Source organism: Copadichromis virginalis, linkage group LG20, assembly GCF_057382275.1.
Source record: "Copadichromis virginalis isolate Kocher_CV1m ecotype Utaka linkage group LG20, C_Virginalis_male_GT1.1, whole genome shotgun sequence".
Classification (NCBI taxonomy): domain Eukaryota; kingdom Metazoa; phylum Chordata; class Actinopteri; order Cichliformes; family Cichlidae; genus Copadichromis; species Copadichromis virginalis.
Genome location: NC_140637.1, coordinates 17,903,530 through 17,917,521, shown reverse-complemented (window position 1 = coordinate 17,917,521; position 13,992 = coordinate 17,903,530). Strand labels below are relative to the sequence as shown.

At 40.9% G+C, this 13,992-nt stretch overlaps 1 protein-coding gene across 1 annotated transcript; it reads right to left on the bottom strand.

The window, feature by feature from the left end:
• Nucleotides 1-436: 436 nt before the first annotated feature.
• On the bottom strand, nucleotides 437-9,965 carry nt5dc2 (5'-nucleotidase domain containing 2). The gene is made up of 14 exons (XM_085443603.1): nucleotides 9,501-9,965; nucleotides 7,379-7,563; nucleotides 7,211-7,285; nucleotides 7,052-7,107; nucleotides 6,875-6,968; nucleotides 4,231-4,359; nucleotides 3,750-3,810; nucleotides 3,554-3,656; nucleotides 3,341-3,442; nucleotides 3,139-3,220; nucleotides 2,905-2,991; nucleotides 1,831-1,971; nucleotides 1,388-1,452; nucleotides 437-1,038 (listed from the first exon to the last, which is right to left on the bottom strand). Exons 1-14 carry the CDS (start codon nucleotides 9,874-9,876, stop codon nucleotides 777-779), a joined length of 1,818 nt encoding a protein of 605 aa, XP_085299729.1. The 5' UTR covers nucleotides 9,877-9,965; the 3' UTR covers nucleotides 437-776.
• Between the last annotated feature and the right edge of the window lie 4,027 nt (nucleotides 9,966-13,992).

Here is a 13,992-nt window from a genome sequence, read left to right as displayed (position 1 = left end):
AAAAAAAGTAAATTCATGCAGTTGCAATAGAGTGGAATTTATGCGAGCATGATACATCAAAGGCGCAATGACGAGCTTAATAGAGAAAGAACTGTTACTTTCATATAGAGCCAACCACCACCGGGCAACCCAACCTTAATAAAACAGTAAAGAGTGCTGAACCTGCATCGGACACAGCAGGAGCATTTGTTGGATTATAGGAAAGTATCTGACAAAGTGAATGCAACAAGGAGCTTTTAAGTCCACACATGGTAAATGTGCTGTCAAAAGTGTTTTGTATGACAAAAGAGTGAAGAACAAGTCACATGACAGAGTGCTTTGTGTAGAGATAAATACAGGAGTGCTTTGAACTTCTGATTTGCCCCTTTGTGTCCGAAACAAAGCTCGAAACCCACTGGTAGAGAATACAAAGAGCTTAATAAAATAACACCATCAATAAAACTTGTAGTTCTTTATTTGTTTAAATTGTGCGGCGTAGCATTGTATTGAAAGACTTCCACAGTTAGCTACAGGAAGAAACCACAGTGTCTGTTGATCTTTTAACGCAAGGTATTTAAATGCTCTCTGGACATGAGCTACATACACGGCACCCTCCAGGGGATTTACGGGGAAAGTGCTCACTATTTTGAACAAAAGAACTGTGCCCTTCGGAGTGAGCTGTGCAGCCTCTCCTTAGATTAAAAGGAAACCCTGCTAGGTAAGACATCCTCAGGCTAAGTGTTTGCCAGGCTTTAAAAAACATAAAATCTTATCAGTCACTTATGAGATTCTGGCTCTCATCGGATGTGAGACATCTCCTCTAGGAAAGGGGTTTTCATGCAGCCTGTGCACAGCTGGTCCATCCACAGAGGAGCTTCATGCTGCAGAGGGGTGCGGCGGGGGTAGAAAGTGTACGAGAGGTCATAATTCAAAAGACAGCTCAGTGACGTCATGTAGAGGTCTGAGAAGCGACACAGGCGTCTGGAGAAGTAGGTGGGGTTGTGACACGTTCTGAAGATGCTGCCAAACTGAGGGTTGAACAGGTTCTTCGTCATCACCCTAGCATGTAAAAAAAGTGTGATAAAAGTTATGACATTGTACATGTATGAATATGTCAAAGTTGTGAAATAACAAGAAGTGGTAGAAGCAAGGAGAAGTGAAAACTCCTCAAAAAAGTAACTCTAGCTCAAGCGCTGTCATATCAAATGTTATTATCATATCTGTTCACATTTAAGGTAGGTAGAACTAATATACTTGGATGCTTTAACTGAGATATATAGTACAGCAAAAACTGAAATTTTCCATTTGAGCCAGTGTTTGTACTGTGCAGACTTGTTAAACAACATCACTGGGAACACTGGGAGGTGCTTTTAAAGATTAAGACCGTGATTAAGATGATAAGACTCACCTGAGTTCCTCTCTTTCCTTCTGCCATTCCAGAAAAACTTGTTTAGACACGGGATCTCTGTGTGTCTAGGACATTAAAGAACAATATGAATAAATTTAGCTCTTCAAAAACATAAATATGGAGAAGAAACAATAAATTTTGTCCCTTAGATAAGTTGAGTCTGAGTTCAACAGTAGGGACAAACAACAACTAAAGTTCAAAAGTTGTCTTAACTGCAGTTTTTTTGTCTCGTTTAAGCTCATACAAAGAATCCAATAACACGTTAACAGGATTGTAAGCACGTGGACTCTCACGCTGGAATCTGAACAGTTTGGGTTTTTTTCTTTTAACATTGTGTTCTGTCAACATGTTATCATGTGTTATCATTTCAGGTATGTGAGTGTTTGCCATGCGTGAGTGCAAGCAGAATATAATGTCCCAACAGCTCAAGGATTAACTCTCACCTGCAGGCGCTCCATCAAGCCAGTTAAAGCCTGCATCCAGGTGAGGTTCATTCCATACCGGTCTGTGCTCACCACTTTGGTTTCCTGCTCCAGTTCAGGTACGATGGCTGCTGTGCGCCAGCCATGTCTCAACATGAGGTCCTGCAACAAAAGACAAAAGCGTATTGAGAAAATATGCAGCAATTTATTCTTTTTTTTTCTTCCCCTTAGAAAAACATTTGATATTTAGCGGGATGCTCAACAACTGTGAGCCAACACCAACATAATTAAAGGACTTTATAACTGAAACAACAACAGCGTTTTAAAGTGTCCTGAGCATGGCAGCGCCACCCACCCACTGGTAAAACCTGCTGTTTGTGAGAGGCTGCCTATCAAAAAGACAACTGGCCAAAAGAAAGAAGCTAAAATTGCTCATTTTAAATGGAAAAGGGAACAAGAGCCCCAGATATTATAAATATTATAAATATTATAAATAAGCATTGTTGTAAACTATGAACAGGCAGAATAAATGTGTGGAGCTGGAAATGAGCACAATAACTCTCTTTTAATCACTTTGACTGTCTTCTGTTTGGAAGATCCAACAAATGTTGCCATGTTTTACTCTCTTATTTATTAGGTACATGATTACAGACATTTTCGCTGTTAATATGTTTATACAGTGTGCCTTTACTTTGCACAGTAACACAAAACAGTCCTCAATTTCTGACGAAAAATTGTGGCGCTCATACTGCCATCTAGTGTTTCAGATTTTCACTGCACAGTCTGCTCTGACCCCACCCAAATGCTCTCAGGACTTTCAGAGTCGTGCAATACGTGGAGACAGATGGCATCTGGCACCGTGCGCATCTCTGCACATACTCTGTACTTGTGTATCTTTCAAATGATGTGAACCATCAAAGCTAAAAAAAAAAAAAAAAAAAAAAAATCTCACTTTGCTAAATCGCACACCAAGGACGTCAAATGAAGCCACACAGGAAAATTCCTGCTGATCCCTATACCACAAAAGGTTAGTCACCATGCAGAACACTGACTCGGCAATTCATCATGATGAGATCACCGTGCTCGGATACTCACAGCCAAGTCGCTATAAAGATGATCTCCAAAGTACAGAACTTTTGATCCTCGCCACCCTGTCAGTCTGAGGAAGTCAAATAGGTTTCCCTGAAACAATAAAATCAACCACATACACTCATTAGACACTCAGAACACAACAAGTAAAAACATGCAGACTTTTCAATGTGTAAAAACCACAGCAGTTAAATAAATCAAATGCCACAAAGGCCAATGAACATTTTTTTCATTACAGACCTGTTTGTAAATCTGTCCTTTGTCCAAACTCTTGATTTTTTCCCACCGAAGGTCACCGTTACCATCCAAGCGCCTGAAAGGTCTGTAAGAGCAACAGTTTTGGAGATTGTTAAACAGGAGCACTGAAATGACTGCGCCTCATCTCATGAGAAGGATGCCGGCGCACATTCGCCACACTGAAAGACTACAAGGAGTTACTCACTTGATACAGTCGGTGAAGAAGTGAGGTTTGTCTGCCTGCACGATGACCACATCAAAAAAGTCTCTCCAGTTTTTCCCCACCATGTGCGTCATTCCTCTATCGCTGCACACAGACAAGAAGCATAAATGTAACAGAGCTCCGAGGTGTTTATCTTTGCATTAGGACAGAGTGCACTACTGCAGACGTGGACTCCATCAAGTCGCTCACACTTACACAAAGCTGAAGGGACTGTTGGTTATGAGGAAAAGTTTCTTTCCGTTGCTGGCCAATCGATGCAAAACAGCATCCGTCTCGTCCCCTCTGAGAATGAATTTATCTGTAAAGCGAAGAAAAACAAAAATTAATTGAACTGCTGGTGTTTTTGTAGCAGGGCGCAGACAAAACCGAAAGACGTGAAAGGAAGTCTTACCGAGATCTTCCATAATCCATTTGTACATGTATCCTTTGAGGTGAACCATGCCGACTGCTTCCTGTGGATTAAACGCCAATGAATGTTTTTCACAATATGTTCAGAACATTTCTTTGATCCCTACTATGAGATAAGTTTGAATTACAGTCACTTGGGAAGAAAGACCCCAATTATTTGGAAATGATTAATGACCTGTCAGTTTGCTTATTTTCAGAGGAGAAATTATGATGAAGTAGTGGGCGTGCTGTATAATTGAAAACCTTCCACCCCAGAACCAAGAGGAAAAGCTGTTATTGTTCTTCGCTCTACCAGAGAGAGTCCATTGCAAACGTTTCCGGAGCTCAGCAAATTCCTGAGCGTGCAGCCGATGAAGCACGCAACACAGATATAGTCAAAAATCCAATCTCCCTATGCTCCCTTGGTATGAGCTACAGAGTGAGGCCAGACTTTGAAACGGACATTAAAACATATCATAACTCACAGAGACGTCTTTGAAGAGGTGAACGGGATCATACTCGATGTCGTTTGTGATGAAGAAGTCATTTGCTACAGCCAAGAGAGTCATCTCAGGAATGGAGAAGATATCCATGAACTGCTTCACCTTTGGTCCCTGTGGGGGGGAAAAAAAAAAAAAAATGCAAGTTAATGTTTGATTCTCACAAGATGACATTTTAACTTTATTTTGTTTAAAACAAAGCTAACAAACATTTCATGTGCCTTTTACTGTGTTTTGAACAACTTAAAAACTAAATTAAGAGCAGTTTTCAATACGAGCACTACCCAATGATGCTAAATTTATCGTCCTGTGTTTGTGTCCATTTGCGCAAGAGTTTGGCAATGCAGCAGAGTCACACAGCTAGCAGCAAGAAACCCACCAGCAATGACAATGCAGAGAGAATACTGATTGTTGAGAGGCTGGCTTACACAGGAAAGGGAAGAACAGCAGAGTCTCTCAAAAAGAGGAAGACACACACACACAAAAAAAGTATGCATAAGAAGAACACAATGTCTGTACAGGACAATTTGCACTGTTTAATGCTCTGTTTCACTTCATTGCAGAGTTCTTCCTCATTATGACGTCTGTCCTAAGCTATTGTACGATTAACATAACAAATGAGTACAGCCCATGTTACTGGTTGTCCCACATTTTTGACACTGTCCCTAAGCGACAAACATCTACTCATTTCAGTCAATCTATAAATCTCATAAACGCACATTTCATTCACAGGAGAACGCAGAAAACATAGCCAAAAATTGCCATTAAAAGAAAGCAAAAGATTTAGTTCATTTTGAATTTGATGACACCAAACGTCTCAAAAATGTCAAGACAGGGCTGTGTTTACTTCTGCGTAACATCTGGGAACTGACAAGACCAGTTGCTGGATTTTTGCTGTTTCATTCTTGTCTGATATAGATATAAATATAAATATCTGATATAAAGTCCTGGGTCTGTGGTGTTTTATTTTTCTTATGATGGTAAGTCAAATGTTTTCAGATGGTAAAAAGTCTGGACTGCAGGTAGGCCAGTTCAGCTCCCAGAGTCTTCTACTACAAAGCCATGCTGGTAAATTGATGCAGTATACATCTTGCTGAATAATGCAAGAATTCAAAATTTTGATTCATCTGACCCCAGAACAGTTTGGCCCGGAAAGGACAGCAATGATTCTGGATCATGTTCACATATGGCTTCTTTTCTTTGCATGACAAAGCTTTAACCTGCATTTGTGGATGGTACAGTGAACTTTGTTAACCGACAATGATTTCTGGAAGTGTTCACGAGTCCATGCACTGATTTCCAATTATAGAATCATGCCTGTTTTTAATGCAGTGCCGCCTGAGGCTGAACATCATGGGCATCCAATATTGATTTTTAGCCTCGTCCCTCATGCACAAAGACGTATCCATATTCTTTGAATCTTTGGTTGTCATGCACTGTAGATGAAATTGTTACCGACCTGTTGAAAGTTAACCTAATTAACTGCAAAACACTCCTCTAGCTGTTCCTCCTCTAGTTTTTCAGCTTTTTGAGATGTGGTGCTGCTATTAAATTCAAAAGGAGACAATTTTTATTTCTTAAAATGGTACATTTTATCAGTTTAAACACTGGATATCATTCTATATTGAAACAAATATGGGTTTAAAAGTCCTGTGTAGGACCAACTAACTTAGTAACAAGCTGGTACCTTAAGAGAGTCCAGCTGCACCAAATGAGATTAGAGACCTACTTTGGACAGGATTGTTACAGATGGAAAGAGGCACCGTTCCTGCTGCAGGAGACCACTTAAAAGGTTCAATCGGGCGAAAATGATTCGAGTCTGATTCAAAACATTCAGAGCCCAAATTGCTCCTAATGGGCAAACATGTCAGTTTAAAGCTTGGTGACTCCCAGACCCAGCAGAGCTTTCTAATTTCCCTGACTTAACGAGTACAGAACTAAAAAAACAAAAAGTGCTGACACAGAGTTCTCATAATCAGCTCTTTTGGGACTGGAACATTGCCTTCCAACCGATTCATGACAACAAAGGAAGAAATGAGATTACAAAATTCACCATTTGGTTCTTATGTAATGCTAAAGCCGTACAAAACCCCAACATTTGGTAAATCTGTGTACAGCAACAGATTAAATCCCAAATTCCTTGTTTGAGGAGGTCCAAATAAAACTGTAATATTTTGCTGATCCGGCAGTACTTAGGCTTTCACGTCTGTGCCGAAACAAACCCATGTTCCACAGAGAGTAAATGTACAAAAACAAATCTGGAGGCAAAGTGCAAGAACTGTGGTAAATGTAAAACAGTTCTCCACTAAACTCTGATTTAAAGTTATTGGACTACTGAACTAATGTGATTAATAGGGAGTGTCTAGTTGGAGTGTTTTAACTTTAAAATCAATATATCTTCCTTAATCTCCTGAAACCCAAGCTGTTGTTTTGAGTGCTTTTTAAATTCTCCTAGCTATTTCGGATTAGTTTGACATGATAAGGATCAAAAATAAGCATCAACTTTGAACAGAAAGTCACCAAAAAAAAAAAAAAAAACATGTCCTGATTTGGCTTCATTTTACATTTTTTTAGGTTTCTTCTGCAAATTAAAATTTAAAAAAAAAAAAGAAGAAGAAGAAATTTTTACCTTTCCATAGAAGCCACTGTCCTGCTGCAGGGGGACATGATAGGTCCCACCAAAGAGCTGAAGGACCTCCTCATCTGGCACTGGGCTCAGACCCCTGGGAACATCAAACACAAATGAATGTACTGGGGTCTAATAACACTATCCCGCAATTCACTTAAACCATCTTTCATTTCTTACCGGTACACTGTCCCCGGCTCAATGTAATGGAAGGCGTCTATCTTCATTAAAAGACCCTACAGAGGAGCAAAAATAACTGAGTTTCACTTCATGAGCTGCACAGAGAAAATGCACAATTGTGCTCCTGCAATGGTTAAAGTGTAGTTTAAAAGATTTTACCTTCTGGATGTCATAGTGAAGGCCCCGAACAGCAAAGTTAGAAAGGTAGTCGTACTTGCGAATGCCCTCGGGGTACTGTCAAACAGGACAACCAGCAGGTTAAATAAGCCTGTGTTTAAAAATCAGTTTCAAAGCAAACACGTTTGACACAACTGATGCAAAGCACACCTTGAAGTGTTCAATTAGGAATTCTCTGGCTTTGTTGTAGATCATTGCGTTGAGCACATTGGAATACTGCGCCAGAGTGTAGTCATAATCGAAGCCATAGATGTCCACTTCAGCCAAGTCGACCTCGTTGTTCGCGTAAATGGTGGAGGAGTTGAGGAGGTTGCACGCACCCGGCGGGATCAGGTCTGGTGCAGGAAAGACAAACGGGGAAAGACTCATTTAAATTTGAGAATCACAGATCAAATTAACCAAACAACAATGAATAAGCAAGATTTAAGAGCGCGATATGACGGCTCATTACAGCTGACTCATGTTTTAATTTAAAGGGAATGTGTAAACGACCCTTTCTGTAATGAAACTTGATGATTGTGCGCTTCTGCAGAGGAGAAAGAAGTAACTGCTGTTTTCGGTCCAGTTTAGCTGGCAAGCTCACGAGGTTGTGCAACGTGCATTTCTAAGACTAGCCCTTTACTTGACTGAGCTCAGGCCGTCCCAAAAGCACATTTTGTACAATTATACCTTCTGCCAACTTAACCTGGAAAACATAACGGGCAGCACAGCATTCACTGCGCCTTTGAAAATATTCCCATATTATCTGCACACTATCTCGAGTACGGTCACACAGCGCACAGATTAAACACACAGTTTACATTTTGTTGCAGAGACGGACTCCAGCGCAGCCAGCGCTGGAGTCCGTCTCTGCAGGAGCAGGAGCCAGCAGCAGGAGCACAGGACTGAGTCACACATGACCTAAAAGTGGGGCATGGCCCCTCTGTAGTGACAGAGTTCAATGAGGGCTGCTGCTGGGAGCAGACAAAATACCTTTCTTTCTATGCCGAGTCACATTTCAAAAGACTGCATCTGACAAATTGCATTTCCAATTGAGAATGCGTGACCAGCTTTAATTAAAACCCACCATGTGGAGAACAAAAAATGTGGTTTAAACAGAGTATGTTAGAAAAAACTTATATATACACACACATGTATATAAAAAGGCTCCTGGTCTTAAACACTTTTGAGTGTTTTCATTTTACACTACTTCATGTTTCTACTCCAGAACACTTCAGAGGGAGATGCTGTGTTTTGTTATTACACTACAATTATTTGGCAGCTATACTTACTTTGTAAATCAAGATAACATTTGCAGTTAAATCGTGACGCATATTTATAGAATAAACACTCGAGAAATATAGAAAAGTACTTTAAATAAACCAAACTGTGCCCACACGCAGCATTACATTGCTGTTTACATCGCTATAACAAGGCTGCATAAGAGTTCCTTTACTTTTAATACTTTATTTTGCTCATGTACTCTCCCTTCAAATGCACAGCTTCCAGGTTTGCTGCAGACTGACAGTTATTCTGATTATTATTATTATGTTCTGCACATGCAAAGCAGGGCTGGCCCACGTGAACTAAATAAACAAAAACCAAAAAGCAATAATATGGAGCTAACGTGCATGTCAGTGCATTTGATAACATCACAACAACTTGTACCGACCCTAAATCCCCAAGTTCGTTTTCTCTGTTTCTTTCTTTTTTTTCCATAAAGTATTTTTCCATGCCTCATTTGCAGGGACCTGTTTAAACGCCCACTTGTGCCTCCTGCATGCCAAAACCGCTAATATAAATAGGACATAGATCATTTACAGAATGCATCCGATGACATACAATCAAGCTAAGAATTGTGGTTAACCGGCCCTAACCCTAAATAATGGTGAGTGCACATTTGGCTGGATAGCGGGATGCTTAGCGCAAACACATGTTTCAGAAGGACACACAAACGCACAGTGTACGTGCAGCGTTCACCAACAGCCGCTTGAGTTGTTTTCAAGAACAAATCTTGCCAAACAGAGGAACTGACGCGTGAGCACAAATGCATCTTAAACAGGTTGCTGTGCAAAACTTTCTCCTGCATGCGTGTTACACATGGCATTAATGTGCCATCTGTGGCTAAATTGGAAAGAGGATGAACGAAATCCCTAAAAGAACAAAATGTCTTCGGCGTCAACAGAGAACCATAGCGGCTGCCACGGTGACGTGCGGGATAACCGCGATATGGGGGGCCCAAGTTAGGACAAATAAAAGGAGGGGTGGTGGGCTGGGGGGGGCCTCTGCTTACCGTGAACCAGCCGTTTCATGTCATTGTAGCGAGTCCACAGGTACGAGATCTGATCCATTGGAGCTGCGGTGGACGTGAAAGAGCGTCTCCTCACACCACAGACACCAGGAGCACCCAGCGGCTCCTTGGCTCGCTTCTTGTCCCCAGCCGTGCATCTGTGAAGTGGATCGCTGGGTGACGGAGCGTTGCCAGTTGGTCTGTCCGAATCTGAGCCGCAACTTTCCTCTTTTGTCCCGTCGCGGCCCTGCTTTTTTCCTCCAGAGATCCTGCATGTGGTACAAAGTCTGTTCACTCTGGGGGATCTGGCCAGAGGAGGGGTCTTGTTTCCTCTTGCCCATAATGTACGTGTTAATGTGCCCACTGTTTTAAAAGACATTTTTACGACGCGTTATAATTACCATTCCTAAAAACCTCTGCCAGCTTGCCACTGGAAGCTGAAGCTAGCAAACAGATAAACATATACCCTCGTTTTCACTGTGGCCACGCCCCGGGGCGAGAGGCCCTCCATTTAAAGGGGAGGTACTCCGATTCCTGCAGCCAATCAGAAGCGCGGAACTCTCTGTATCTGTGATCAAATTCACATGAGAAAACATGTCGTCAGCGTGACTTATGTGTGTTTTCTTTAAATTGCAGTCGCATCTTGTTCTTTCGTTTGTGCTTTGCATATATGAGGTAAATGGGTGTTCTGCCACATCCGCCCTGAGAGCTGGGTATTGTTTTTGGACAGTGTGCATTTTAAACTAAACGAGGTTTTGTTGTCTTGGCGGAAATTTTTACAAAAAAACAACTAAGTAAAAACCCTGCAGGACAACGTTTTTCCGCACAAGCGTGCAGCTCTATGAGTATTTGGTGTATTTTAGTTTCGTGGTGTGCGGGGATATGCGTCAATTGCATGTGCAAATGCCTCATTTATGCTCTTCGAGGGAAGAAAATGTGAGAAACTTTAGTAAAACAAACACAAAAAAATTGCAATACATAGTGTTGGATAAATGCGGCATTTATATGTTTTCTTGAAGTTTCCCCCGGACAGTCAACTGCAAAAACAAAATGCATATTTGATTTTTAAAATGCAAACTTTCTCTTCAAAACCAGAGCATTATAACTAATTTTTTCCAAAGTCTTACATTTTAAAGAAACTTCCAACTGAAGCAATAGGATAAACATGGATACGTGTGAATATTTCCTTCTGTTCTGTTCTAGAGTTCACAGAGACTTTTAGTGGAGCACAAAAAAGGGAAAAAAAAAGAGGGGGAGGCCCCTCTTGTGCTTGGACTATGATGAGTCACTCTTGGACAAGTATACAGAGGCCTGCTGTAGCTTCTGTAAAGAGTGCTGTAGACCAAAAGGCACAAACGTGAGTTAAACAGTGATGCAGAGCTGATGCAGATGGTTCAGAGCTAAGCCGGAAAAGAAAAAAGAAAAAAGGTTGGTGAGGAGCCTTAAGGAAAATTACAGGTTTAGCGAGATAGCGAGAGAGGTTTAGTGAATGTAGATGACAGCTTCTGTCATCAACTTCAAACATAAAGACCTCAAGTACACTGACAACTTGCCAAATGACCTTAATGTGTTCTGTTATTAGTTTGAAAAACCAAAAAGGCAGTCTTGGCACCACCCTCTGTGACACCCACCATTCTCTCAAGCCCGGCTGCCGTTAATCTGCGCAACTCAGAGGCCCTTCCTCCCCTATCACAATAAAGACTTTCTTCATTCTTATGAGTGACAAGAGCCAGTTCAAAAGGTTAGAACCCCTGTAAATACCATAAAGAGACAAGCAGTCTCTGCCTCCAGCTTATGTTGACCTGAACACTACGGTGTAGAGTCATGTGCAATACCTCACCAGCGCAAGGCCTCTACTATCAACCCCAATCCCCAAAAAACAAAGATCACAAGACTACACCCTGACATCTGGATCAGGGTGTAACTGGAGACCTGCATATCCTTGGCTGTGTTGAGAAGGTGATAGGCTGCAATCTGCCACCGCTGCTTGACCTGTGAGCGCCCAGGACCCCGAGGCAAACAGGAAGGATTGCTGTTTTCCACTCCCACCTTAACATACACTTTCTAAAGACTTCTGCATTCCATCCAGATAAAAACGGCACACTGTTCACACATAAGCTGATTTACTGTGCTCATTACTTTTTACTTTAATGCAAAATGGTAACTGAACACCACAAAAACCAGAACGCAACCCAAAAAACAGTTCATGTGTAGTTTAAAGACACTGTTGTTCCAAAACCAGAGGAATTTCAAAAAAGGGCCACAAAAATGAAGAGAAGCAAAAGCCATTTTGACAACAAGAGAAATCTTGGGAAGCACTTGGATTAAGCAAGTGCAGAAAGTGACAGGATTAAATTTGCGTTCTCTCATTCCTCTATTACATAACCTCTGTGTGTGAGCTTAAGTACTGACATCCTGGACCCTGTTTATCATTTAATCTCTATATTTATTTGTCTTATTTCTCTCTCAGAACACATGCGCTGCCTGCTTTCCTGTATAGATTTTCTATATAAACAGCCTCTTTATTTGTCCTAACTTCTCACACAGAGTTCTGGAAACTTGTTCTGTGGGTGGGCCTTGAATACACACTCCAGCTGAAAATACTGGAAAGTCTGCTGCCAAATATGCATCTCCATCCTTGAGGAAATCATCTGTAAGAGCTTAGGAAACTTAATTGTCTGTTGTTTCTAATTAGTTCTGATGAGTTCTAGATTTAAATCTGACTTACGTAACTACAGGACTACAGGTTATTCGAGTCCAAGATACATATAGTTAACTAAAACTAACTTGAGGAGAAGAAACAACATTGTATACTTACAAAACTAATCAAAATATAATGGAAGCATAAATGGAAAATGTGTTTAGGTTTTGTCTTTTTCAGTTTGGTCAAATTTGTCAATATGACAAATATATTTGTGCTGTAATTTCTCTTCAGAACCTCTTAAATCTTACCCTATATATTATGATCCCCCCCCCACACTTACTTATCTACTTTACAGTCTAAGGGGCGCTGGAGCCTATCGTAGATCTCACAGGGTGAGAGGAAGGGTAGGCACAGAGTGAACAAATCACCAGTCTGTCGCAGGGCTAACACAGAAAGGCAATCATTTACACCTACTGAAGAATCACCAATTAATCTAACATGCATGTCCTCATGTCTGTGGAGAAATCCTGAGTACCTGAAGGGATGGGCTCTCTCCAGGTGCAGGTACACGGAGAACACGCAAACTCCACACATGAAGGTACCTCATATATGCAAAGCTTGCCGATGGATTGAAACTCACGGCTTTCTCTCTGTGAGGAAACCGTGCAAACCACTAGATAATCAAACCTATAGAAAAATAGCTACAATAGCTGTGGGTGAGATATATTAAGTTAAATGTGTACATTTTAATTCTTTGCTTTAGTTTTAATATAATTTATGTACTATTGTGTTTTTTTAATTGCTCTTTTCTTGAAGATGGCTTTCACTCTAATATCTTGCTATTTTTATTAGTTTGTGTTTTCATGAAGTTGGTGTGTTTGTACTGTGGAGTTTCTGAACAAGCTGCAGAAAAAATCTGCACAAAAGAATCATGTCCAGACCAATCCCACCACCCCCTCCTTTCTAGTCAAACTAGCCAGAAGAGCTTTGTGACTCTATGACCAAACTTTATTGCGCAGCATGCTGCATTATTCAGCTGTCTAGGCTTAGATTTTCAAATGAGAACTTACTGGGAATACCACCTACAAAACCACAAAAATTAACCACAAACCAGTATCCTGCTGTATTTACAATGTAATAAACTGACAGGATATACGTGCATGCAGGCATGTGAAAAAGAACACTTTTACAAGACTATGGAAAGTCCTGTGAAAAGCTATGTGGGGCATGCTCCTGTTTCCATAGGAATTGAAAGACTTGAATTAAAAGAAAGAATTGAAAACAGCTGCAAGGCACTGTTAATGAGATACACACAATTAATCACCAACAAGTGTGACCATCTCTATAAAAGCAGAAGTTATGGCAGTTTGCAGGACTGAGCATTACACAGATCATCAGACTGTGCACTGCAAAACTGCAAAAAAAACCCAAGAGCGACAGCTTTGACCCTACAGAGTGTTAGCAATGACTTACTGCATGACAGCTTAATTAGGGAAAGACTGAACAGGTATGACTTGTTTGGAAGGACTGCCAAAAGAATGCATCTTCTCTCTAATTAGAACAAAGCAGTATGGGTTAGGTTTGTAAAGTTACATCTGAAAAAAACAAGACTTTTGGAGCAATCTACTGTAGATGGACACCAAAATGGAGACATCTGGCCACAATGCCCAGCATCACATATCAGCACAAACATCTCATACCATGACATGGTAGTGTCAATTCACAATTCAACTACAAACTATTGAATTGTGGGGTGTACTTCGTTTTTCACAGGACTGCACAGACTCCTTTTCCCCATAAGTGCAGTATAAGAAAAATACCAAAGTCACTCACTCAAAACCACGAGCACTA

Excerpts from the sequence above, each read along its gene's own strand:
- nt5dc2 (XM_085443603.1), bottom strand. The coding sequence starts at position 9,876 with ATGTCTTTTAAAACAGTGGGCACATTAACACGTACATTATGGGCAAGA. Across the intron at positions 7,564-9,500 it reads CATGAAACGGCTGGTTCACG|ACCTGATCCCGCCGGGTGCG; the intron begins GTAAGCAGAGGC and ends TTCCTGCACCAG. Across the intron at positions 7,108-7,210 it reads TTCACTATGACATCCAGAAG|GGTCTTTTAATGAAGATAGA; the intron begins GTAAAATCTTTT and ends GCTCCTCTGTAG.